Here is a 26,993-nt window from a genome sequence, read left to right as displayed (position 1 = left end):
TCAAAGTTCCATTGTTGTTGCTTAGCCATCATAATTCACTGACCATGCAGGTTTGCAAAGTTCTCTTTCCTTTCACAAGTTACTCCTGCTTTCATTTCTTTTTTTTCATAATGGTTACATCTATATCAACCTTATAATGTCCTCTTCATTATGTTCTATAGATAATCCCAAATACTTATTGAAACCCACGAACTTTTTGCTCCCCTACACTTAAGGAGCCTTCCTTCTACACTTAGCTAGCCTCAATTGACTAAATATGTTTGTAGCCTCCAAGATGCAAGACTGCCATTGGGTCCGCTAGTAAGGGAACATAATCATTTGCAAACCATAGTCCAAACTTATAAAAGAAAGGGAAAATTCATATATTCTTATGAAGTAAGAGAAACAATACAAATATGTAGATCAAAAACACGCATTAACAAGAATCGTCTAGCTCATAAGAGTTGGATTTGTATTTCAACAAAGAAAGTCCATTTTAGAGAAAAAGGACAAAAAAACACTAAACAAAAAAATGATATATTATACAGACAAAAATCATATCTTCTATCCTTTTGTAACATTCCACCTTAAGTTGGAGTATAAATATCCTCGATGCCTAATTTGGAACAAAGATGAAAAAAAGAGCTTCTATGCACCATTTTAGTAAAGAGATCTCCAATTTGATCTTGTAATTTTATATATGGAGTAATAATCTCTATGTTCATAACTACCTCTCTCATGAAGGGACAACCAACTTCAATGATCTTAGTCTTCTCATGGAAAAATTGGATTCCTAGCTATATAAGTAGCAGCTTGGTTGTCACAATACATTACTAAAGGACTTTTGATTGTAATCCCAAGCTCTTTCAACACGTTTCTCATCCACATGAGCTCACAAGCAGTTTGGGCCATTGCACAATATTCACTTGACCTTGTTACAACATTTTGCTTCTTATTCCTCCAAGCAACTAGGTTTCCATAAATAAAAGCGCAATTCCTGCTTGTTAATTTCCTAACGACTTAGAACCTACCCAATCAACTTCCAAGTAGCTCACTATCTCCAAATTTTTATCTTTGTTGTATAGGACACCCACACCAATTGTCTGTTTGAAATATGTGAGGATTTTACAGGCTGCTTCTTAGTGAATTTGTATAAGACTTTGCATATATTGACTAACTGCACTAATTGCAGAAGTAATGTTTGGTGTTGTCACTGTTAAATAGATCAACTTGCCTACAAGACTTCTATATCTGTTTTTGTCTTCAAATTCAAAACTTTTCTCATCATCAAGTTGTAAGTTAGGATCACTTTGTTGATCACCTTGCTATCATGTCCCCTTCTTTGCATAAAATTGAAGTGGTTTTGGTGGCAGAACTACAGGATCAGGCCCATCAGGGACAATAATAGGGAAAGAAATTAATTCTAGACCAAGAGTTGATTTCGATGCAAAAAGCAAGAAGTGTACTAAAAAAAATTACATCTTCACTAAAATAAAATTTTCCTGAAATGAGGCCATAACATTTATAAGCTTTCTTTTTTTTTCTTTTTCTATTTTTTTGATAGGCAAAGACACAGGAAAGAGTATATTTAAAGAAACAGGGCGCTCAAAGGCCAACCCAAAGCATACAAGAAATATACAATAGGCGCCTTTTAGGCTAAAAACAAAAGGGAGAGGGATACAAAAAAAATTACCCACCCTCATCTTCTTGGTAAGGGCAAGTGTTGGGATGTGAGGTAGAGATGCATGGTCTCAAGTTCAATTCTTGGCATTAGGTATCCTTGGATTACCCAAAGTTGGTTGTGATGCATGTGGTAAGGCTTCCTGGGGTTTGGAAACCATGGGTCTGAAGGGCCTTGCCATGGTGGGGTTTCTGGGTTATTGGGGAAAAAAAAGAAAATTATGAGTTCAAATCCTAATAGTTTGAGCTTTACGAAAGTTGATAGCTTAACGTGATATTGACTATGGTTAATGGAGATCTCGAGTTTGAGTCACCCTTCATTTATTTATCTATCTATTTATTTGTTGTCACAAATTTGTAATTTGCTTGTCTCTCCACAAGCATGTATGGGGCCACTCATGAGAGAGAATGTTAGAGCAGGATATAAATTATGGGTCCAAATCCTAATAACTTAAGCTCTTAATGTAAATCCTAACAACTAAGGCTTTTAGGAAAATTGGTAGCATAATAAAGTTTAATTGATAACTCAAACTATTTCAAAGATTTTTACCATCTATATTTTCTATTGTATCATATTATTACTCTAAGAGGTTATGGGTTTTTCCCCCTTTTAAAAGAATCATAAGTACTTCTAATTTGCTACCTTTTATGCAATTACTTATGTATGCTTCCAAAATCACTTATTGTAAATTTCTTATAGCATTTCTCAATATGCTTCTTTGATGCATCTGGATCTGGTCACTTGTTGCTTCCAGATTTTTGGCAAGCCCAGTATTGGCTTCCACTTCCTGGTTGCCATTTCCAACCTGTGCTATTTCTAGTAACTAAAATTCAAATGTCACCGAAATGAATCTTGAACGTTATGGATTTTCCGCTATATAATTTATTGTTTATGTTTGTGTTATCTGATCTTTAGGAACCAATGTTTCCTCTTTTACCCTTGAAGATTGTCCAGGCTTATGTATTGAGTTTGTTAAGATCAACATTTTCTGAAATGTGAATTACATGTTTTTTTTTTTTTTTTTTGTTGCATTTTAAAGTAAAGGATGCCCAATGTGTTTAATTTTCAATGTAAAACACTCTTCCTGCAGGTTTGAGAAGCAAGATGGGGTTGTCTTGATGGCTACTACTAGAAATCTTAAGCAAATTGACCAGGCATTACAGCGGCCTGGTCGAATGGATAGAATATTTTATCTTCAACAGCCAACTCAAACAGAAAGGGAGAAGATATTGCGTATTGCTGCAAAAGAAACTATGGATGATGAGCTCATTGACTACGTAGACTGGGGAAAGGTCAGTAGAGCCAACTAGTTCTTAGGTTATTTGCATATGCATTTAAGTTGTGTTATTTGACATCAATGACATTGGTTGCTGGCAAGAATGTACAGAATGGTGTGAAAGTTGTCTGTTTTGCCTGTTTAATTGCAGTCACTTTTAACATTTATTAATAATATAAGTTACGTCCTCTCTGATTTTTTTTGCTTCCCCTTGAGTTTTGTGGAGGTAATTTTTCTTGGAAAGAGTAAATGAGTTATTTAGATGTTCACTGTTATTACCTATATACCGCACAAATTGATTTTATGGGCTCAATTTCATGGCCTTTTTCTGTATTTGTTCATAATACTCTATATGACCACTCCATTAGTGTGATGTCGTCCCTCATCTTGAAGTATACAATTTGCCTAGGAAAGGACTAACAAGTTGTTTGCTGTTTAGCTGTCATTAATTATATGTTTTTCAGCAGATTTGTATCTTGAACTATGATACCTTAAGTTGGTTTACATCATGTACCCTTTGTTTGATCATGATATTAGTTTATTTCTTGTTGTGAATATCCACTTGCAGCATACCTGGTCTTAATCAATTGGCATAATTTTCTTCTACATGTACAGTCCCACATTTGCAGATTATTATGTAGTTTAGACCTTTTTCTTTCCATGATGAATTAATCAGTGTTCCTCTAGAGAGCAGCTTATAGAATAATTTGCAGAAAAATCTGAAATGATTTTCTCTTGATGCATGAAAAATCTCTGCCTTAAGGTTGCTGAGAAGACAGCTCTTCTACGCCCTGTAGAGCTAAAACTTGTTCCTGTGGCCTTGGAAGGTAGTGCCTTTAGGAGCAAATTTCTTGATGTCGATGAACTTATGAGCTACTGTAGCTGGTTTGCGGTAAGAAATAGCTGATGTTATGGTGTTATTCTGAATTTTCAGGTTTATCATTTGGTTGAATATGGTGCATTGTTGTTTTCCTAGATTTAGTTGTCTTTTCCTCTCTTATATTTGAGATAAACCAGGTCCGTGAAATGGAGTTTGGTTTATAATGTGGGGCCTATTCAGTAGAATCCCATTATACCACCTTTGGTTCATTAGCCTTGCCTGATCCTCTGTGATCAAATTGTATTATATTACTCTTATGAAATATCCTATTATATTGCAATGGGACTTTCTCTTCAGTAGTTCAGAAGTTTTTTAATATATGATCACCTGATTTCTTAGTTCTCACTGTGACAGTTACTGTTTAGTTTCATGTATCTTGAGGTTCAGATTAGAGCTTTGGACCTGGGCATCCTGAAATGAGCCTGACTAAAACGTTTGAATTATTTTAAATCTTAATATGTTAATGAAAAATTTCAGAGAGAAGATAAAATTCCTTAATATGATATATATAGATAGATAGAAAATTTCAGAGAAAAGATAAAATTCCTTAATATGATATATATAGAGAGATATATAGAAAATTTCAGAGAGAAGATAGAATTCCTTGATATGATAGATAGATAGGAAAAATCATATGTTGGATTCCTGGACTGAGGTAATGTGGTACATTTTAGAAAGGAAAGAGTATTGATTTAGATGAAGTAATGTCACCAAGGACATATTGGTGACTTTCTTGTCTCTTCAATCTTACTCAGGAAATATATAATGTCAATTTATCAAACTAGAGTGTGTGTTAGTTGATGATACAGTGTTAGTTGACTTAACTTAGGTGTAAACTTATAAAAACTAGAATAAAGTTTCATTCTAAGTTAGGACTATGCAAAAGGACTTTAGACTATTATAGGTTGAGTAAACACAAGGATTTCGGCATGATAGATTTGGAGGATTCCTAATCATCAGACAGTACTAAGACGAGACTGGGATGTGAATGAGTTCTATTGGGTAATCAGTGCCAACGTTTGTGTTGGTGCTGTCTATCATAACGTGATTTTACACATAGTGCTCCATCGATGCTGGGGCTAGGTGCCATAGTTTTCTTAGGAGGTTTTTCCATGTAAAATGGGATTGTTTATTTTATTTATATTTATTTATTATTATTATTATTATTTTGTTAATTTTTTTGGTGGATGTGAATCTAATAGATTGATTAATTGATGATTAAGTATATCCTTGATATTTTTGTCAAGATTGATTTATCTGCTCCAAATTATTTTCATGCAATTAATTTATGCATTTATTGATTTTTTGGTACTTGATAAAGGAAAACTTGTTAATTTCCAGTGGTGGTAAAATAATGGTTGTTTTAGTTATTCATCTCCTTTAGTTTTTTTTCTTTTGCAATTTTTAAATTACCAAAAGGCATTTCAGATTTAGAGAATGTCTAGTAAATTAACTTAATGATTGCATAGGACTTAATGATTTAATTAAGTCATTAGATATATTATGTTTGGTATATAACTTACTATTACAAAAAGTTAAGAAATAAGTTCAAGTAATAAGTCAAAATAATTAACTCTTTCGAAATCCTAAACATCTTTTGCATTCTTCCCTTATTTGTCTCTTATAATCTCATTACTTAATATTAATGAGGGTAAATATGTTAGTTTAATAGTTTAGAGAAGGTTTTAAGTTGGTGTTAGAAAACAACCTTAACACTTAAAGTATGAAGTTGGGTTTAAGTTTCAAGTCAACAACTAAGAAGGTATTTTGTAATCAACTTAATGACTTAATATGACTTAAGAACTTAATTTAAGTCATTAAATAGATTAATAATGTTTTGTAAAATAACTTAATGTCACACCTTGAAGGTAAAAATAACTTTAAGTATTAAGTTAAAATGATTAACTTGTCTCAAATCTCTTTTGCCCTATTTACCTTTGTCTGAGTCTCTTTTACATCCATAACTCCACATTCATGACTCATGTTTTATGGTAAACATTTTGTAGTCATTTTATGTGCTATATTACTTTTAATATGGATGTTTAACAAACAAATTTATTGCTTATGATTAATGAAGGTAAATATTAGTTCAAATTAATGAGGATAAATATGTTAATTTGATAATTTAGAAAAAATTTTAAGTTAGCTTTACCAAACCTTAATACTTTAAGTAAAAATCAAATAAAAAGGTTTAAGCTAACAATTTAAGAATAATTTAACTTAAAGTCAACTTAAACTATTACCTAATCAATATCAAGCTTTATCAAACATCCTCTTAGTTATAATTTTAGTTGAAGTCATCTTAAGTCATTAAGGATTAAGTTTTACCGAAAACTGTTTGCTTTTTGAAATTTATTTCTTGCACCTTTTGTCTTCTGAAATGTAAGAGAAGGGCAGCGATGCGCTGGATATGGAGAGAGAGAGAGAAAGAAGCATGGCAGATTGGGACCTATAAAAAACTGAACTAAATTAAAGGGCTGTATTGTCTGATGTGTGAATGATGGAGAGGTTGAGTGACCAATTGGATCTGAAATGTGACATAGCATTTCAATATGGGAGAGTAGCATGCTCCATTTCTTAAATAACGAATCAAAGAAACAGGGGCAGGGGCTATTCTATAGCAGCTACCTGCATAAGCTGCGTTGTCCAGGTGGGGGGTGTTTGGGTTGCAGCCATGGGGGAGGGATGGAAAGGGAAGTGGAAGGGCAGGTGAATGCATTCATTTAATTTAGATATATTGAATTATTTGATTGGTTGTGGTAGTCAATAATTGCATTGCTTGTAGCTAGTGGCTCATATATATATATTTCCATGCCCTGCAGAAGGTTTGGGTTTGAATTAATGCACTTTATAAATGTGATCTATGGATGCCTTTTTCTTTCATTACATTCACTACTTATATAGGCATAACCCAATATTGCTTTGTGTAGACTTTCAGTGGTTTTGTCCCTAAATGGATGAGGAAAACAAAATTGGTGAAGAAAGTAAGCAAAACTCTGGTGAATCATCTTGGACTGACATTGACAAAAGAGGATTTGCAGAATGTGGTTGATTTGATGGAACCGTATGGTCAGATAAGCAATGGAATAGAATTTCTGAATCCTCCACTTGATGTAAGAAACTAATTTTTTCATCAAGGTTAAATATGGAAAATTACATTGCTTCTACTCTCATTAGTTTATCTCTGTAGTTTCTTATCTGATTAGAAGATTTCATTGTGATTGCTTTTCTGAGTTTCTCTTATGTGAAATTTCCTGAATCTTACTACCAGATAGTATTAGACACTAGTCATGTTTCTGCATATGTGCATTGCTAGTCATTTTGTTGAATTCTTCTCCAGTCCCTTTCATTCTACTTTCATATATATTCATGTCCTAATGCTCCAATCAGTTGTGGAGAATATATATGCAAACAATTGCCAATCAATGGGCTTTAGTTGGAGTAGTTGTTATGAGATTTTAAATGCATTTTTCTTCTCTTACAGCTTCTCAGCAATTAGACAAAGAAGAAGTATAGTGCTTTCTTTCTTTCTTTCTTTTGGTTTTAATTTTATTTATTTTTAGCAAATAAGAGGAATTATTAAAAGGCACCTAACAAAAAAGGTTAGTGCATAGGAGGTATAGACTAAGTGCACCAAACAGAAAAATAGAAAGGAACACTTACAGGGAACCCATCCCAATTTGTACTCTTCTGAAGCACAATAAATTCAAGAAAAACTAAGGAATCTTGAGACAATAGAAACAAAAAGTCCAGAAATGACTTTTTTCTTAAGCTTTCCTCCTCCTTGAAGGTCGTGTTGTCGAACTATCTCCAAAAACACCACATCAAGTACAATGGAGCCATCCCCCACACTTTTTGAGGGCTTCTGACCCATGAAACTGCCATGCCAATTAGACAGAAGCTTCTTTACTGATCTTTGGAGGGCCCAGAGAATCCTGAAGGCAAAAAACAAAAACACCATTAGCTGCAGGCCTTTTCACAGTGGATGAGATTTGTTTAGCTGCCTCCTCCATATGGTTGGTTGCACAAGCAGCACCTGTTAAGTGCCAACCCTTGCGCCTAAGATATTGCAGGCACTGACAATCTTGCCTTTCCACCTACCATAAGTATACTGATGAGAACTAGGTTACTTGATTGTCCTATTCAAGTAAGCCATCTTCCATCTACCAGGGATGAACAGAAAGACTGCTTGCTTCCAAGCAAATAGTTGCTGCTGTTCAACTTCTTGATCATGCTCTGCAAGGTTGGATTTTCATTGCAGGTTCTGACCTTAGTCCAATCTTCCATTGAAGACCTCTGTAGTGTCTAGCTAACTTCAGATGTGCTTCATATGACATCCAACATTCTAAGTATGAAGCACATGTAAAAAGCAAGGCATCTGAGACCACCTGCACTTAGTAACCTGAGGAATCCAGAATACCATATCAGGCCCCAGAGAGTAGGTTTTAACTGTGGAGCCATAGAAAACACCTTGGATGCAACCTCAAAGAAACATAGATCATCACAAATTACCACAATATGTCAAAAAAACAGTGAGTGGTCAAAGTGGGCTAAGGAGAAAAAGCCTTCACAGGGGACGAGTTTTGAGACTGTACATATCAGTCCCTTTTTCCCAAAATGAATCAACCAAACTCCTACTATGCCCAAGTTTAACCAGAGAGGTCAACTAAGTAGGAAAACCCTGTTGTCATCATTACAAAGAAGCGATTATGTCCCCTGATGACATCAACAAGATGGACATAAGCAGTAGCAGTGCATTAGATCTGGTACTACCGTCCCAATTTTCAGTGATCTCCTCTAGTTTTGACACCAAATTGGATTTGTTAGTTCTAGGGATTTTTCTTAGAGTTAAAAGATGATGAGAACAAAGAAGAAGAAAGGAAGATTGGGATAACCTGCCTCCAGCTCCTATATTTATGTTACAAGGTAAGCACATGATACAAGTACCCTTATTTTGTGTAAACCCAAAAAAAAAAAAAAAAAAAAGATTGATAGATCACCTATGGCATCTGCCTGCAGCTGTGGATTGTTGCACTCTATGTATGGGCAGTGGAGAATCGATAGATCACCTTTTTTTACTCTGTTCGATGACTATGGAATTATGGCATAAGCCTTTTAGATTGGCCAACTTGGTTTGGGTTCCTCCTAGAAGTGTATGTAACATGTTGATCATTTCTTTTAAAGGGTTGGGGAGCATGAATAGGGTCAAAGTCCTATGGCAAATCGCTTGTCTTACTTTGATTTGGATGGTATGGTGGGAAGGAAATGCAAGGATCTTTGAGGACAAGTGGGGGACAATCAAAATGTTATGGGACCTAGTCTATTTCTATTCGACATTTTGGGCATCTACTACTATAGCTTTCAAGGGCATTCCTCTCAGCCTTATTTAACTCGATTGGATTTCAATATGTAGTTCAAAAGTGTCAAAATAGTAATATTGATATATTTTGTTGTCTTTTGATTCTTTTTCCTTTTCCTTTGTTTTGATTAGGTTTGTATTTAGGGAAGGATTCCTCATCCTTCTCAGTTTTACTATGCTAATGAAATCGTTTTTGTTTCTGATAAAAATAAAATACAAAAGAAATAATAATAATAATAAAGAAGGATGGCTGCCAAATGTTTCTAATGTAGAGAATGAAAAAAAAAAATCCAAGTTGTAGTACTTGGAACTCAGAAAAATAAAAACTGTGCTGAAGGTTGCCAATATTCAATAACTTATTGGCAAACTTTAAGCTTTAGTGATAGAAATATCCAGTCGACCAGGAACCAGTCTTGGATATTTTAATGGGATATGTGTTTTAACTCTTTTGAAGGTCGAGAAGCTTTAAAGCCAAAGTAACCTAAACCTGACAACTATTTACTTGGCAATGAAGAAGATATGGTACAAGTAACCCCACTTCAATCTTATGCACATGTTTGTATACATGCATGTATGCCTGCATGTTTGTATTTTATAATCATCTCTGCAACATGCAAGCTAGAGCTTACTGAAAAATTGATTCAGCAGTTTAATGAATTATCTATGTTTTGGCCACAACTTGCATAAAATCATCTTAGATCATGCAAATTTGTCTTGTTGGGAACTTGCTTGAGTATTATTATTATTACTACTACTACTACTACTACTACTACTACTTTAGTTCTTTATTAGTTTCTAGTGATATTAAAAGAAAAAATGGTAATCAATATGCATAGTGGTGTCTTCTGCGACAATATTCTTTTTGTTTGCATCTGTTGCATTAGTGCTTCTTATTACTTAATGTTTGAAAGGGCTACTACATATCTCTACTGAACTGTTTTGATGTTTTAAAAAAAATAGGAATTATTGATATCAAATTTAAAGTTCGCTAACACGAGGGGAAAAAATTACTTACTTCCCTGTTTCCTGTTCCTAATAACTGGACCTGATTCTTACAATTGGAAGTTTGGCAATGCTTAACATTTTCAGAAGGAGAAAACCCATGAATTCAAATTGCTTTACCGATTTTTTTTTTTTTTCTCCTCTCTGCCGATGTTACCGAGTTTTCATGTTTGATCTTTTTCTTGCAAGAGATTGCCAAGTTCTTCTGTATTGCTGCCACCCCCTCCTCCTTTCTTAACATGCAAAATGTCTATAAGTTATCATCTCTATTCTATGTTATATTGATTATCCCAGCATATAAGTGCTCTTTCCTTTCTTTTATTTTATCTTTTCTGTATGAGCAAACTCACAATTATATAGATAGCATCAATTTCCTTCTGCTGCTGTTAGTTTGAAATTAACAAGAGTTCAATGATTTGCTAGTGGACAAGAGAGACAAAATTACCACATGCTGTCTGGGCTGCTGGTCGTGGTCTTAGTGCCATTCTTCTGCCCAACTTTGATGTTGTTGATAATCTGTGGCTTGAGCCCTTGTCATGGCAGGTTAGTTACTTCCATTTTTTGTGTTGGTTATATTTATGGGAAATGTCATATATGTGCATTATTCTCGCAACTTAAGAATGATGGTGCACACCAAAAGTTTTTTAATCCCACTTTTTAACAGTCTTTCGAGACCTCCAATCATTTTTTATTTTTTCATGAAAACTCATGGCATTAATATAAATAATAATAATAATAACAATAACAATAACAACAACAACAACAATCATTTTACAATAGTAATAACAATAAAAATCCTTTTAAAAATGTTGTATCATTTTTTTCAGAAATGCAATGAATCATTCTTTTCCACAGAATCTGGAACCTCATCATCCCAATCCAAACTGTTTGCTATCTGAACCCGGCCTCAAGAGCAATATATTATGATAATTTCCTATGATAATATAATATGTACTCCATGCATTTGCCACTCTTTTTGTCATTTCTTTGTTATTTTCATTTCCACAGAATCTAGACCTCATCATCCCAACCCAAACTGCTTGCCATCTGAACCAGGCCTCAAGAGCAATATATTATGATTATGTCCTATAATAATATAATATGTGCTACAAATTTTGTCTATACGCATGCATGTACATCACTTTAATCCATAGATACGTCACTTTAATCTTCTAATTGCTACTCTTTTTGTCATTTCTTTGTTATTTTTTTTTTTTTTTTTTTGATAAGTAAGCAGGTGTTATATTAAAAAGGCAAAAAGCCACACAGCATACAGGACGTATACAAAGCAGCCAAACCCAAAAACCACAAAAAGCCCACAATCCTACCTACCCTCAATTGGACGCGAGCCACTCTAGAAAACCTAAGAATGAAGAGGACTCCTCTCCAATATACACCCTAGCCCAACTCCACAGATTACATACAAAAGAATTTTTGAGTTTCTGTATAGATAAGAATCCCCCCTTAAAAGCTAATCTATTCCTTTCCTTCCAAACCGTCCAAAAAATACACAACGGGATGGAAGTCCAAACCTTTTTCCTTTTTTTCCCCACAAAAGAACCCCTCCAACTGAAAAGCATATCTTTAACCGTTTCAGGGAACACCCACTGAATGCCAAACAAGACTAAGACAATCTCCCAAAGGACCCGGACCACTGTACAATGTAGAAGAATGTGATTTACAGTCTCCTCTTCACACCCACACAAAAAACAACGGTTAGGGAACTGCCACCCCCTTCTTTGTAGCCTATCCAAAGTTAAGACCTTTCCCCACGTGGCCTCCCAAGCAAAAAACACAACTTTAGTTGGGACCTTGTCCACCCAAATGCCCTTATTCGGGAATACAATATCATTCGAAGCAACAAGGAGATTGTAAGCCTCCTTAACCCTAAAGATGCCACTTCCCCCACCTTTCCATAAAACCGAATCCTCTTCTGAAGAGATTTTGTAGTCCCTTAGCATGTACAGCAAATTACCAACCAAATCCACCTCCCAATCGTTAAAGTCTCTAGAGAAACTGATATTCCAACTTCCTTAGCCAAAGCTGGGGTCCCAAACTTCGTTCACCGTTGCATTCCTATGAGCTGCCAATTCGAATAAAAGAGGGAAAGTTTGGGACAGCGCTGCATTGCCGCACCAATGGTCAGTCCAGAACCTAACTTTGGTCCCTTTACCCACCTTGAACTCTATGTTATCCCAACACCAATCAGCTTCCTTCAGAATCTCCTTCCAAACTCCCACTCCAAACGTCCCACGAGCCTCATTAGTCCTCCAACCAAGGCCCTCTTGACCAAACTTCTCCATAATCACCTTCTTCCACAGCTTATCTTCTTCAAAGGCAAACCTCCATAACCATTTTCCCAACAAAACCTTGTTCAAACGGGCAATCCTCTTAATGCCAAGGCCCCCCTTCTCCTTTTGAGCACATACCGCCTCCTAGTTAATTAAATGAACTTTCCTTTCCAAGCTTCCCCCTCCCCAAAGAAAGTCTCTTTGGAGCTTTTCAAGTCTTCTTGCCACCATCTTGGGCATTCGAAAAAGGGACAGTTGGTAGATCGGCATGCTGGCCAGCGTGCTCTTAATGAGGGTAACCCTCCCGCCTTTGGAGATGTATTGCCTCTTCCACAAGGCTAATCTCCTCCTCATCTTCTCCTCCACCCCATCCCACATCGAGGAAGCCTTGTGAGGAACCCCTAACGGCAACCCCAAGTACACATTGGGCAAAGATCCCACCCTACAACCTAGCTCCACAGCCATCTCCTCAATCTCTTCCACTTCGCCAACTGGAATTAACTCACTTTTGGCTAGATTTATCCTTAACCCAGACGCAGCCTCGAACCAAGCCAGAATCCAGCTTAGAAAAGTCATGTTTTCTTTCCTTGCTTCACAAAAAATAATTGTGTCATCCGCAAAAAGCAAATGAGAGATATTTAGCTCCATCCTGCCCCTCCCCCAAAATCTGCAGCCTGAAACGAATCCCCCGACAGCAGCCCTTCTTAACAGTGCACTAAGCACTTCCATATCCAAGACAAAGAGATAAGGAGAGAGGGGGTCTCCCTGACGCAACCCCTTGGTGCTTGAAAAGAAACCTGCTGGCACACCATTAACAAGAACAGAGAATTTGGCAGTAGAGATGCACCACCAAATCCACTCCATCCACCTAGACCCAAAGCCCAATTTACGCAGAATCTTCATAAGAAAATCCCAACTTATGCTGTCATAGGCTTTTTCAATGTCCAACTTACAAATCAACCCTTTCTCCTTACGTTTTTGCCAAGCATCAATCACCTCGTTAGCTATAAGCGAAGCATCCAATATTTGTCTCCCCTTCACAAACGCATTTTGGTCCAATGAAACCACCCTTCCTAGGACCTTCTTCAGCCTATTTGCCAACACCTTTGCCAAAAGCTTGTACAAACCTCCTAACAGGCTGATCGGCCGAAAGTCACCCAAATCCTCGACGCCTCCTTTCTTTGGAATAAGAACCAGAAACGTTGTATTCAAGCTCTTAACAAAAGATCTTTGTTCATAAAATTCCTTAAATAGCTCCAGGATCTCCTCCTTCACAAAGTCCCAGCATTCTTGCCAAAAAGCTACTGTAAACCCATCCGGGCCTGGGGCTTTGTCCCCATCCATCTCCAACAAGGCAGAATGTATTTCATCTTCAGAGAAAGGTAGCTCCAGATTTCCAGCTTCTTGACTACTTAAATGACTTAGATGCAGCCCCTCTATGTCAGCTTTCCAGCTTGACTCTTCTGAGAGAAGCTGCTGAAAGACATTAACAATCCCCTCCTTCACCTCCTTCACCTCCTGCTCCTCCGACAGCCATACCCCATTAACAATCCCCTCCTATGTCATTTCTTTGTTATTTTCATCCACTGTTTTCAGGTAGGTTCTTTTGTTTTGTCTATCTGATTAAAACTATGTGCTATGTGGCTGTTATAACCTAATCAGGATGTCAGTCTCAAATGCTGTATAACTCCTTTTGGTTGACTGAGATATTAATTGCCATGTGAATAAATTTAATACATTCTGGCAGTAGAGGCACTGAACTCTATTTTCAGGCTCCTTGCTCTCATTACCTTCTGTAGGACTAGCTCATGCACTTTACAAAATTGCATATAAAATAGTGAAAATTTTCACTCTCATTGGAAATCTCAAGGATGAAGCCCAACAAAGCCATATCTAGTCAAGGAAAATTCTTTCCTTCTCTTATTCTTCTCATTCTTTTTCTTCATGAGAAATATTAATGATTATTGATGCCCTCTTCCATATATGGTTGAAACTTGTTAATATTGAAAAGGAGATAAGTTAGACCAACTAGATACACTTGAGGCCATATATGTGCATATGGGAGATGCTGGGTGTTCTGTCTATTGAACTGTTGGATTAGGTGAAAGTTTAAATGAAAATGGGGTACAACACAGCTGCTGCACTGAGGCAAGGCTTGTTACACAGTATGTACCTTGCCCAGTTTTTCGTTCTCACTGATTTACCATGCTACTTGCATCACTACACTGTATTCTCAGACAAGGTGGAAACCCTAGAAAGAATTCCAGACATCAGCTCAGTGGAGGCAGATATTAATAATTAAATTATTCAGGGAATCATACATAGGGCATTGATGAATTCTGTACCCTTGGTTTTGCAGGGAATTGGATGTACAAAGATCACTAAGGCTAAAAATGAAGGTTCCATGCATGGAAATGTGGAAACAAGATCATACATTGAAAAAAGACTTGTATTTTGCTTTGGTTCATATGTTGCATCCCAACTGCTACTTCCCTTTGGGGAAGAAAACATACTTTCTTCTTCAGAACTGAAGCAGGCACAGGAGGTATTGATTATCTGTACTGTCCACATTGGCAATGTTCATTGATCTGTTATTGGTAGCCCATTTTAAAAATAAGAAGTGCCATTTTTAGCTTTGCTTAACTGATTACTCTTTGCAAATTACTACAGATAGCTACGCGGATGGTGATCCAGCATGGATGGGGCCCTGATGACAGTCCTGCAGTTTACTACTATAGCAATGCGGTATGTATATCTCTAACCAAAAGCTACATACTTGACATTGGTATGGTACCCAGTAGATTGATGTGTTCCCATAATTTGGTATGAAATACCCAGGTCAAAGGATTTAATATATGAATCAGGCTAGTTTTTGGTCTGAGGGTTGAGCTGGGGGAGGATGATACTCAAAGATGACACATGCATGGATGTTCTTTTCCCCCTAAGATGGGATTTGAATTTTATTTTCACGTGACTATTAGATTATCTTTCCTGTTAACAGTTCATTTTACTTTTAACTCATCTAAAATTTTCAAGTTTCCTGTAGTAATATCTTCAGTCTGTTTGGTTTTGTCAGTCTGCTGCTAGATTGTTCATGTTGAATATTTTTGTTCACTGACACAGGTTAGTGCTTTGAGTATGGGAAACAACCATGAGTACGAGGTGGCAGCCAAAATTGAAAAGGTTTGTATATGTTGCAGCAGTACATTATGTGCTCCAGTGTTTTTAATATACAGATAACTCTTGAGCTCTAATATAAGGAACCTAACTCCACCAATTTTCTTACAACTAGTTTGATATTGGGAGAGAACCTTCTTCATTAGATGCTTGGTATTATGCAGATGTATTATTTAGCATATGATAGAGCAAAAGAAATGCTTCAGAAAAACCGCCGTGTGCTTGAGAAGGTTGTGGAAGAGCTGCTTGAGTTTGAAATCTTGACAGGGAAGGTAAAGAGAGCTTTTAGCCATGATCTGTTTAAATAAAAATAGCTAGTAATATTTTTTTTTTCAACCTAATATCAATTTCCAACAGGCATTTACTTCTCCTGATGCAATGTACTTTTGGTACTGTATTTTCTTTCTTCTGGTTTCTCCAAGTGCTTTCAAATCTATGCTTAGGCCATATTAACCACGCTCTTGCTTGCATTCTGCTTGTGCCATATGCTCACTTTTCTGTATAGTGTGATTGCCAATTATTTAGTAGTTAGGATGATAAAATGGCAACTTTGCTTGTTTGGGATAAAACATGATGAAATCAATCAAGGCTTGACTTGAGCAGAGGACTATCCACTTTCACTTTGGGAGAAAAGTATCCCCTCTTTTTTCCCTACCTCACCCTCTCACTTCCACTCTCTTTCACCCTATCTCTTGCTTATATCATGGTTTGCGCACATGTTCACTTTTCTGTATGGTGTGATTATAAATTATTTCGTTGTAAAGATGATAAGATGGAAACCCTTGCTTGTATAGGATAGAACAATATGAAGTTGTTGAAAGAGAGAGAGAGAAAACCTTAATTCTCATTCATATAATTAACTTCTTATAATAGAGAAATATATATACAAGGCTAGGTTGAACTAACTACCATATATGTGACCTATATTAAGAAATGAAAGAAAGATTGTACACTATAAATACATTATATTCAACACTCCCCCTCAAGTTGGAGCATATATGTCATATGCACCAAGCTTGTTACAAATGCATTTAATCCTAGGACCTCTGAGAGATTTAGTGAAGATGTCTGCTAGTTGATCATTTGAATTAACAAAACTTGTAGCAACACACCCTGATGCGATCTTCTCTCTAATGAAGTGACAGTCAACGTCAATATGTTTGGTCCTTTCATGAAAGACTGGACTGGATGCAATATGTAATGCGGCCTGATTGTCACAGACTAGCTTTATCTGTTCATTTTTTTCAAATCTCAATTCCTGAAGGAGTTGCCTCAACCATATGAGTTCACATGTTGCCAAAGTCATAGCTCGGTACTTAGCTTCGGCGCTTGATTTGGCCACTACATCTTGTTTCTTACTCTTCCAGGATATTAAGTTACCTCCAATAAAAACACAATACCCTGAGGTGGAACGCCTATCTGAGGGTGAACCAGCCTAGTCTACATCTATGTAACCAACAATTTGGGTATGACCCCTGTCTTCACACAACATACCTTGGCTTGGTGTTCCTTTAATATATTGAAGAATGCGGATCACAGCATCCCAATGGTTGTCACATGGTGACTGTAGAAATTGACTAAACCACACTCACAGGAAAAGAGATGTCTGGCCGAGTGATGGTGAGGTAGTTCAGTTTACCTGCAAGTCGTCAATATCTCCTAGGATCTCTTAGAGGCTTCCCCTGTCCTGGTACAAGTTTGACATTTGGATCCATAGGAGTGTCAACAGGTTTACATTCTAACATACCTGTTTCTTCCAAGATGTCTAAGACATACTTCCTTTGTGACATAACCACACCTGAACTGGATTGAGCTATTTCAAGTCCCAGAAAGTACTTGAGTTTGACCAAGTCTTTGGTTTGAAAGTGGTTGAAAAGGTGTTGCTTTAGTCTTTGGATACCCTCCTGATCACTGCCTGTAATGACAATGTCATCCACATAAACTACCAAATAGATGCACTGGCTCGAAGAGTTATGATGATAGAAAACTGAATGATCTGCTTCACTCCGAAGCATTCCAAACTCTTGAACAACTGAACTAAAACGCCCAAACCATGCCCGAGGAGATTGTTTCAAGCCATATAGAGATTGCCATAATACACTGCATAATTGTGCATCGATTTTCTTCCATTGCACTTTGTCAACATCAGGTATAGCATCCTCAGGTGTAACAAGATGATCCTCATAACCTTGTCCCATAAACCAGACTCCCCCTGAGCAACAAAACCAGGTGGTTGCTCCATATACACTTCCTCGAGAAGTTCACCATGAAGGAAGGCATTCTTAATATCCAACTAATAAAGAGGCCAATGACACATAGCTGCCATGGATAGAAATAAGCGAACAGAAGCAATCTTGGCAATAGGAGAGAAGGTGTCACCATAGTCACAACCATAAATCTAAGTATAACCTTTAGCAACCAAGCGGGCCTTAAGGCGATCAACCTGACCATCAGGACCAACTTTAATAGTGTAGACCCAATGACATCCAACTGTAGATTTACCAGGAGGTAAAGAAACAAGATCCCATGTGCCATTGGAGTGCAGAGCAGCCATTTCATCAACCATTGCCTGTCGCCACCCAGGATGAGAAAGTGCCTCACTAGTGCTCTTAGGAAGAGAAACAAAGGATAAAGTAGGGACAAAGGTAGAATAGGATGAAGATAATCGATGGTAGCTCAAAAAATTATAAATAGGATGAGGATTACGAGTAGATCGATTACCTTTCCGAAGAGCAATAGGCAAATGGTCAGTAGATGATAGGGCTGGGGTAGGAGAAATCGGTGGGACAGAAGGTGAGTCATTAGGTACCTCAGCTAAAGAGAGAGGAAGAGCAACAACACGATGTCGACGATGATAAACCTGAAGAGGACGAGAGAGCGCATCTGAAGGGAGGAATATATAGGGAAGTGACAATACTTCAGAAATGGGAAGAGATTCAAAGGATGAGAAGAATGGAGAGTCCTCAAAGAAGGTGACATCAGCGGAGAGAAAATAACGATGAGTGTCGGGGGAATAACAACGATAGCCCTTCTGAAGTCGAGGGTATCCTAAGAAGGTGCATTTCGTAGCCTTGGCGGAGAGCTTATCCTGTCCAGGTGTGAGAGTATGAACAAAACAAATACAACCAAAGACACAAGGAGAAAGGAAATAAAGAGGTTGGGTAGGAAAAATGAGGGAATGAGGGATTTGGTCATGTAATATAGATGAGGGCATACGATTAATCAAGTAATAGGCTGTAAGAACAACATCCCCCCAAAAACGAAAAGGAACATGACTATGGAGAAGGAGGGTACAAGCTGTCTCAACAAGATGTCGATTTTTACGTTTAGCAACCCCATTTTGTTGAGGAGTATGAGCACAAGATGACTGATGGAGGATCTCATGTTGGGACATAAAAGAAGTAAAGGGTGTAGAAAAATATTCCTGAGCATTGTCATTGCGTAACACTCGAATAGAAACATTGAATTGTGTTTGGATTTCAGCATAAAATTTCTGGAAAATAGAGAATAACTCAGCTCGATTTTTCATTAAAAATAGCCAAGTACATCTTGAATAGTCATCAATGAAAGTGACAAAATACTGAAATCCTGAAGTAGACACGGTCTGACACGGACCCCTAACATCAGTGTGGATAAGTTCAAAAGGAGACTTTGCCTGATTATTCAAACGCTTGGGGAACGAGACATGAGTATGTTTCCCAAGCTGACACGACTCACATGCAAGCGACGACAAAGTGGAAAAACGAGGGACCATCTTTTGGAATTTGGAGAGACTAGGATGACCCAGACGACTGTGAATGAGAAGAGGAGCATCGGTGGAAATGCAAGCTGCAGGAGATGAAGGTGATGTGAGGTGATAGAGGCCTTGAGACTCACGCCCTATGCCAATCGTCTTCCCCGTACTCCGATCCTGCAAGATCACAGATTTATCATAAAAAGTGATAGAACAGTTAAGAGTGCGAGTTATTTTGCTAATGGAAATGAGATTAAAAGGACACTCAAGGGTATAAAGGACAGAATGGAGAGGTAGGGAAGGGAGAGGATGAGCCAAACCAATACCTTTAGCCATAGTTTGGGAACCATTAGCTAAAGTAACAGTAGGTAAGGCAGATGTAGTAGTAATAGAGGAGAAAAGGTGTTTATTACCAAAGATATGATCAAATGCTCCAGAATCTAGAATCCATGGGCCAAGAGAAGGAGACTGAGTAAAGCAGATAGAGACATTACTGGTCTGGGCAACAGAAGCAATAGAAGCTGATGTGGCTGCCTGATATTGGAGATAGGCATCATAATCACTACCAGTAAGGGTGATACTCTGATATGTGGAGCTCGCAGCGGAGTCAGGTTGAGATAGCAGAGGATCAGATGACTGAGCAATGTGGGCAGTGTGAGGAGGCCGTCCATGTAACTGATAGCAACGATCTCGAGTGTGACCAAGCTTATTACAATAGGTGCATTGAGGATGTTGTCCACAACCCCGATTGCTACTACGTCCTCCTTGAGAGTTAGTTTGAGAGGCTAACACAGATGAATCTGAAGGGTCATCAGTCGACAAGGTCTGAGTAGAGGAGAGGCCTAAGAGATGAGCGAACACATCATCTAGTGATGGTATTGATGGACTAGCAAGAATCTGATTTCGGACAGACTCAAGATCTGGACGGAGGCCAATGAGGGTTAACAGCATAAAGAACTTGTCAATCTGTATTTGTTGAGCTTCGGCACCATTAGTGAAGGGCATCAAAGTTAAGAACTCCTCCTTAAGAGACGCAATCCGGCCAATATAAGTAGACAAATCCATGTCCTGCTGTCTCACATGAACAATATCAGAAACCACCTTATAAAATCGTTGAATATCATTCGTGTATAATCCTTTTAGCCGGAGTCCAAAATTTAAAGCAGGTTTTGTAGGCACGAAGATGATGTAAAATTTTGGGATCAACAGATTGGCATAATACGCTGCATAATTGTGCATTGATTTTCTTCCATTGCACTTTGTCAACATCAGGTATAGCATTCTTAGGTGTAACAAGATGATCCTCATAACCTTATCCCATAAACCAGAGTTCCACGGACGCTGACTAGGAGAGATAATTCTCACTACCAATCAATTTTTCCGATGTGATAGTAGGAGATCCAGAGATGACGGATGTAAAAATAGGATTTTTAGTCACCATATCCACTTCACCTGAGATTGAATCACGTTTGGATCGAAGAGAGCCCTAAAGGGAGGTCGGATCACAGCTGTGGAAGAAGAACTTGGTATGTCGGGACCCAAACAAAGGAGAAAAGTGACTGGAGATGAAGAAGAGGCCTTCCTAAGGCACACACAGGTCTCGGCCAAGGAAGGGAGCTGCCGTTGGAGGCCGGAGGAGGCTGAAAGAAGACCCATGGAGATTGAAATGCCAACAAAAAAATAAAATGGAGAAGCAGGGTTCAGAGAGGACTGACAGAGGCTTAGAAGTGCAAGACGGCGCCGGATGAGCCTACTAGTAGAAGCTCGGCACTAGAAAGTGGGCCACGCGCCCTCATGCGCCGACGCGTGGGATTCAGGCCTCCGGAGAAAAAAGGCACGTGGAAGGCGCGTGGATTGGTTTTTGGCTCCGGTGCTTTGAGAAAAGTTGCATATCTCCTCTTTGCGCTCCTGATGATGTGGTCGGTGTCGGAAAATATCGTTGGGAAAAAAAAGAGCCCGGGAAAGTCTCTGGAAAATATTGCCGGAAAAATGTTGACGGTGATGAGGGTTTTCTGTCCACGATATGGTTGACCGGAAAGTTTTGGGAGATGGAAAAGGTGACCGGAATGAAACACGGTCACTGGATGGATTCCCGGAATTAATTACACGGGTAAACCAGAAAGAATAAAGTTTTCTCCCTTGACTCTGATACCATGTTGAAAGAGAGAGAGAGAAAACCTTAATTCTCATTCATATAATTAACTTCTTACAATAGAGAAATATATATATAAGGCTAGGTTGAACTAACTACCATATATGTGACCTATATTAAGAAAGGAAAGAAAGATTGTACACTATAAATACATTATATTCAACAGAAATAAATCAAACTGTCCACACTCACTTCAGGGGAAAAGTATCTTCTATCTCTTGTCCTCTGTATATGTATGCATGTGTATCGTCTAACACCCATACACGCTCTCTAGGAGCCTTGCCTCAACACACTCTTTAATTTGTGATTAATGTCGTAATCACTACCCCGGTAATTTTGTTGTCTTTGAAATGAATTGACGACGATCAATTGTGAATGTTTTGGAGCTGATGTGAAGAGTAGAATCACATGGGTTTGTAATCAATGTTGTAATTGCTACCCTGTTATTTTGTTGTTTTAGAAATGTATTGAAAGTGGTGAATTGTGAATGTTTTCCTGGACTTATAAGATAAAGAAATTCCTTATTTTGTAAGCTTGTGGTTCCCATTTTATATTTCCAGTGTGCATGGGGTGCATCCCTTTTTTTGCTAGGCATTGTTTATAGATTTCTAATTGCATATCAAAGAAAAAAAACAAAGAAAAGATTGTGATCAAATATTGGTCAATTGTTGATAGTCTTCTTCAGATTTAACTAATTCATGTGCATAACATAATTAAGTCTTCACCTTTTTCATTTTTGTTGTGCTTGTTTTTGTCATGGTAGAAATAGGTTTCACATTATGAAGTTCTCATCAGTGTTTTCTTCTATGCAGAAAATTGTTTGCTTAATGTTTGATAGGTAGTCATTGATTACACTATCATCTAATTTACTATTGCATGCCATGTTATATATGGTAGTGAATGCTTGGACACGCGGGCAACTAAATGGGACATTGTTTAGCATGCCTTCCCTCACCATTTAGATATGGGTGGAATGGTTCCTATGCTTGTGTTTGGATCATGCATTTTATTATTATTATCTATTGCATGGGCTCGAGTGTGGTGTCAAGTATGGGTATATGACTAATTGTCTGATCCTTCACATCTACAAATTTTAGGATATGAGACTTAGCTAAAAAGGATCTCATAATGGTTATGGACATTGAATACAACAAAATAAAAGAAAAGAAGGAAGAAAAAGAAAAATCAATTAGAAATCAAGCAAAGTTATCTTTCATAAGAACTTGAAAATGGATAACGATTTCTGAATAATACGTGTATATTCATGGATATATTTACAACCTATTTATAATGTTTTAGAAAGGAAAAGAGAAAAGGCAATCAATCTATTCTAAGCCCAGAATTACTCTTCTAAATCAGTCCTAATTGCAGGAAATAAATCAAAAGTGAATCAACTGTACAAAAAAAGAAACAAATTCCAATTAAATCCCAACCTAGTTAGATTAGAATGGTTGAGATGCAGATGCACACAATGTCATGTTGTGTCAACATAGATGCATTGAGTGAAGTTGGTAGAGTCCAGGTAAAATACACTATTGTCATCATTGCTTGTGGATTTATATATGCATTGCCATTATAACATTTATTTATGTAGATGATTATCTACATCATTCATTGCGGTGTTCTAGCACTTTTTGTTGTTGGTTGTTCTGGTAAACCTTGTTTGCATGTGTAATCTCCAGTTCATGAATCTTGTAGTTATCTTGCATTTGGTAGTAAAACTTTGTGCCTGGGTTTTAATTGGTATAATACCTTTTTGACTTGGTTATTGTGTTTCCAGGAATTAGAAGACTTTCAAATAGCATAATGTTATTATTATATTTAACTTTTCATCACATTAGCAGGATTTAGAAAGAATTGTTGAAGAGAATGGTGGGATTCGGGAGACAGAGCCATTTTTCCTTTCAAAAGTCCATGAGAAAGAGGTACAGTTACAAACAATTTGAAAGTTGGACCACGTATAGACATTATTTCAATATTTGAGAGGATGGAATGAAATTTTTTTCAATTGAACCTTTACCATTTAGAGTGCATTTGGTACACATGAATAGAAATAGGAGTACAAAATGAAATGGAGGTGAATAACTGTACCATGAGGAAGAGAGGAATCAAAATAGAAATAGTGGCTTTTGGTTTCCATGATAATGAGTTTTTATTCCTATTTCCATTTCTCATAAGGAATCCAAACACTAATGAATAAGAAATTGAATGAATTTGAATCTAAACACAATAATGAATGGGAAATTGAATGCATTTCCTATTTTCATTCTCTATTCCCACAAAGCAAATGCTTCCTAAAGTTTTGATACTTTGTGATTACAATGTTGTTGGTCGATGATTTTCACTTTCAGAGTTTTTCGCATATCTTGTATAACTTCCCCTAACCTTCCCAAATTTGTACTTTCTATAACAATAGTCCTTCATGTGACAGAAACAATTACTTGAATTGGATCTCCCATATTCTGCCCCTGTGCCTAAAACCAATAAACCCATTATACTGTCTTGATAGACATAAACTTAGTCTTGGGGCCATGTCTAGGAAATTTTTCCATTTAAAAGGTTGCATGCCCCTGTCAAAGAAGCTGTGCAGTTGGGGACGCAATGTGTTTTGGCTTTTGATATCCCTAGAAAAATCATAAAGTTTATCGCTAAATTTTGACATTATTTTTAGTTTGTAGCAAGCATAATCTTATTTAATATTAATACTGTATTCTTATGGACTGAACATCTCCCTACCCCCCTCTGTCTCTCTTTCACAGCCTGAATCTAGCAGCTTTCTTGATAGCGGCAATGGATCGGGAACTGCTCTTTTAGGAGCAGCAACATAGTATGGAAGGAATACACCGGTCTGGGGCTAATGCCTTGTATTTTTTTTTTTTTTTAATTAAATAATATTCTTTTGTGCAGTGGAGATGATTAGCAATACAGAGATTAGCTTGGGATTGGGAAGAGGCTCCCCTTTTTCCTTCTCAAACCCATCAGTTGTCACTGTTTTGTGGGGTACTTTCTTTTTGTTTTATCCGCTTTCTAGTTATGCTCTTTATACCTGGCTGTAAATCTTCTATTTATAATATTTATCCTTGTTGTAGTTTGAATGTTCTATTCAATCTCTAGTACCTGAAGGCTTAAAAAAATTTTACCAAAAAATTCACTGGCTGTGTATCACTGACTGTGTATGCAAGCCACTATGTTGAAATTTAGAGGTGTCCAATGGGCCGTGCCGGCCACCGGGCCATAACGGGCCAATGCGTCAGGTCAGCACAACCCACTTTAAAATTGTGCCGGGCCGGGCCGGCCCATGCATGCTAAATAGGTGGCCCGGCATGACCCATAAGCCTGTGGAGTAATTATGTCATGCTGGCGGCTCGTGGCTCATGGGTCACTCACTTTGTTAAAAATTTTAATTTAATTTTTTTAAGTCATTTTGTCTTATGTTTTTTTCATTATTAAATAAAATTTCTTTTTGTTACTTTAAACACCTCTAATAATTATACTTTTTATTTTTTATATTTATATTTATATTTATCGAGTTTGTAATTGTAAAATTTATAGAAATGTTAGTTTTTTGTTTTTAAAAATAGTAAAAAAAATATACATTTGAATTTGTTTATTTTTTTAATCAAAATAACAATAAATTTAAAATAATAGAATATAAAAGGAAATGAAATATAAAAAATAATAATTTGACATGAAAAAAGTAAAAATAGCTATTGATTTACTTTTTTACCCCTCAAACTTGTTATAGTTGTTGAGAGGGGTATTATAGATATTTGACATGCAATAAAAAGGAAAAAGTAAAAAGTAAAAAGTGAAATTTAAAAAGGCTAGGTGGGTCGCACAGTAGGCCAATATGCTGTTTCCTTTGGCCCAACACAACCCGCTCCTTTGGGTCGTGTCGGCTCGACCTAGTCTTTTGGCGTGTCAGGCCATGAGCCAAAGTGGGCGGCTTGGCCCATTGGACACCTCTATGTTGAATGGGGATAAAGCAGAGGTGTTGCTCTTGTAGTTTGTCATTAGATTCGGAAAATTAACATTTGCGGAAGGATGTGAGCCTCTTATTTGCTTTTGTTGTGATTAAATTGCCATTTTCAAATTCAACCTTTTTTCTCATTTTCTTTGTAACAATTAATGAAATAAGTATCCTAATATGAGAAAATTAGTTAGGAAAGAACTATTCTTAAAAATAAGATTTTTAAAATGAAAATTAGTTTCGACATACTAAAAGAAATAAGGCAATTAAGAAAGATGACTTTTATTGCAAAAATATATAGAATCTTATCATGGGAATCATAGGAGCTTAGATGGCGAAAGCTACGTAGGCCACTATAATAGATTCTAATTAGGGAGTGAATATTACAATTGGTTTCTATTTCTTGAGTTCAAATCAATAAACTAAGTGAAAGAGTATCATTTAGGTCTAATCCATTGATGGAGAAGTCAAATCAATATTCCACTGTCTATTTAGCATCATTACCTAGAAAATTGTGTGATGAGACATCTTCTAACATGATCTATGCCACATTAGTCCAATAAAATTAGCAATGTGTAGGAATGACTAGAAAAAAATCATTCATGCCTTAGATTATTAGAGTGCATGCAAAATTAAGGATCTCTGCATTTGCACAATGGAAGCATATACATGTAAAAAAACTAAAGAATCATGAGTATGAAAGCAATACCTGCAATTTGGATGTTCTCAAATTGATTCTAGAGTGAAGAGGTTGGTGTGGATTTTGAAGACTTGCGATCTTCTACCTAATGACTCTCTCTCTCTCTCTCTCTCTCTCTCTTGGATCTTGGCATGTGAGGAAGGTGAAATCTTCTTCATAGGGATGGAGGTTAGGGTTCCTTTCTCTCTAGAAGAATGAATGACAAATATACAAGAGTATGTCTGATCAAGGAGGTTATATAGACTCATTTATGGGCTTAAGAGACTTGAGGTCATCTTGGGGTTGGGTTACTTAATCTAACATAGTAGATCATAATTAATTACTTAGCCTGACCGAGTTCTAATTAATTAATTAACTTAATCTTAAAAGACCACTTATAAGCTCTTATGTATTTATCAAAATACCTTTATGCATTTTTATGAATAAAAAACCCAAATATCTCTTAAATAATATGCCACCAAGAAACATGAGTACGAAAAAAGGACCACTAGAACCTAAAGGAAAATATTTGCTCCTTAAAATCCAATTTTGAAGTTAACTCAACATCCTACTATATAGAATTAACCACACTTTAGTATTCCATGATATTAACTTAAAATATGAAACTCGAATTTGTGACCCACTAACCATTGTATGTAAGATCTTAATGAAGTGGTGTTTGTAATCTAATGAGGTGAATGCTATTAGCCTCTCAAGATTACATCAACAATCCTTGAGTCTCATATCCTCCTATTATGTGATTAATTGACATACTCCTCTTTAAAAGCATATGTCAAATTTCAATAAAGCAAAT

General features: G+C 36.8%; 1 protein-coding gene across 1 annotated transcript in view; it reads left to right on the top strand.

Moving 5' to 3' along the window:
• LOC100248755 (probable inactive ATP-dependent zinc metalloprotease FTSHI 5, chloroplastic) overlaps positions 1-24,630 on the top strand; it is a 52,834-nt gene extending 28,204 nt beyond the window's left edge. Inside the window, exons 10-19 of the mRNA XM_002274573.4 lie at positions 2,751-2,952; positions 3,700-3,828; positions 6,747-6,929; positions 10,601-10,720; positions 14,828-15,013; positions 15,139-15,213; positions 15,592-15,651; positions 15,810-15,917; positions 23,375-23,455; positions 24,290-24,630. Coding sequence (XP_002274609.1) covers positions 2,751-2,952; positions 3,700-3,828; positions 6,747-6,929; positions 10,601-10,720; positions 14,828-15,013; positions 15,139-15,213; positions 15,592-15,651; positions 15,810-15,917; positions 23,375-23,455; positions 24,290-24,358 — 1,213 coding nt within the window. The 3' untranslated portion in view covers positions 24,359-24,630. The remainder of the gene's footprint in view (positions 1-2,750; positions 2,953-3,699; positions 3,829-6,746; positions 6,930-10,600; positions 10,721-14,827; positions 15,014-15,138; positions 15,214-15,591; positions 15,652-15,809; positions 15,918-23,374; positions 23,456-24,289) is intronic.
• The last annotated feature ends 2,363 nt before the right edge of the window (positions 24,631-26,993 follow it).

The sequence above is a fragment of the Vitis vinifera genome, chromosome 14, assembly GCF_030704535.1.
Source record: "Vitis vinifera cultivar Pinot Noir 40024 chromosome 14, ASM3070453v1".
In the NCBI taxonomy this organism is placed as follows: domain Eukaryota; kingdom Viridiplantae; phylum Streptophyta; class Magnoliopsida; order Vitales; family Vitaceae; genus Vitis; species Vitis vinifera.
The sequence above is the reverse complement of the archived record's forward strand: the minus strand, read 5'-3'. Positions and strand labels throughout refer to the sequence as shown.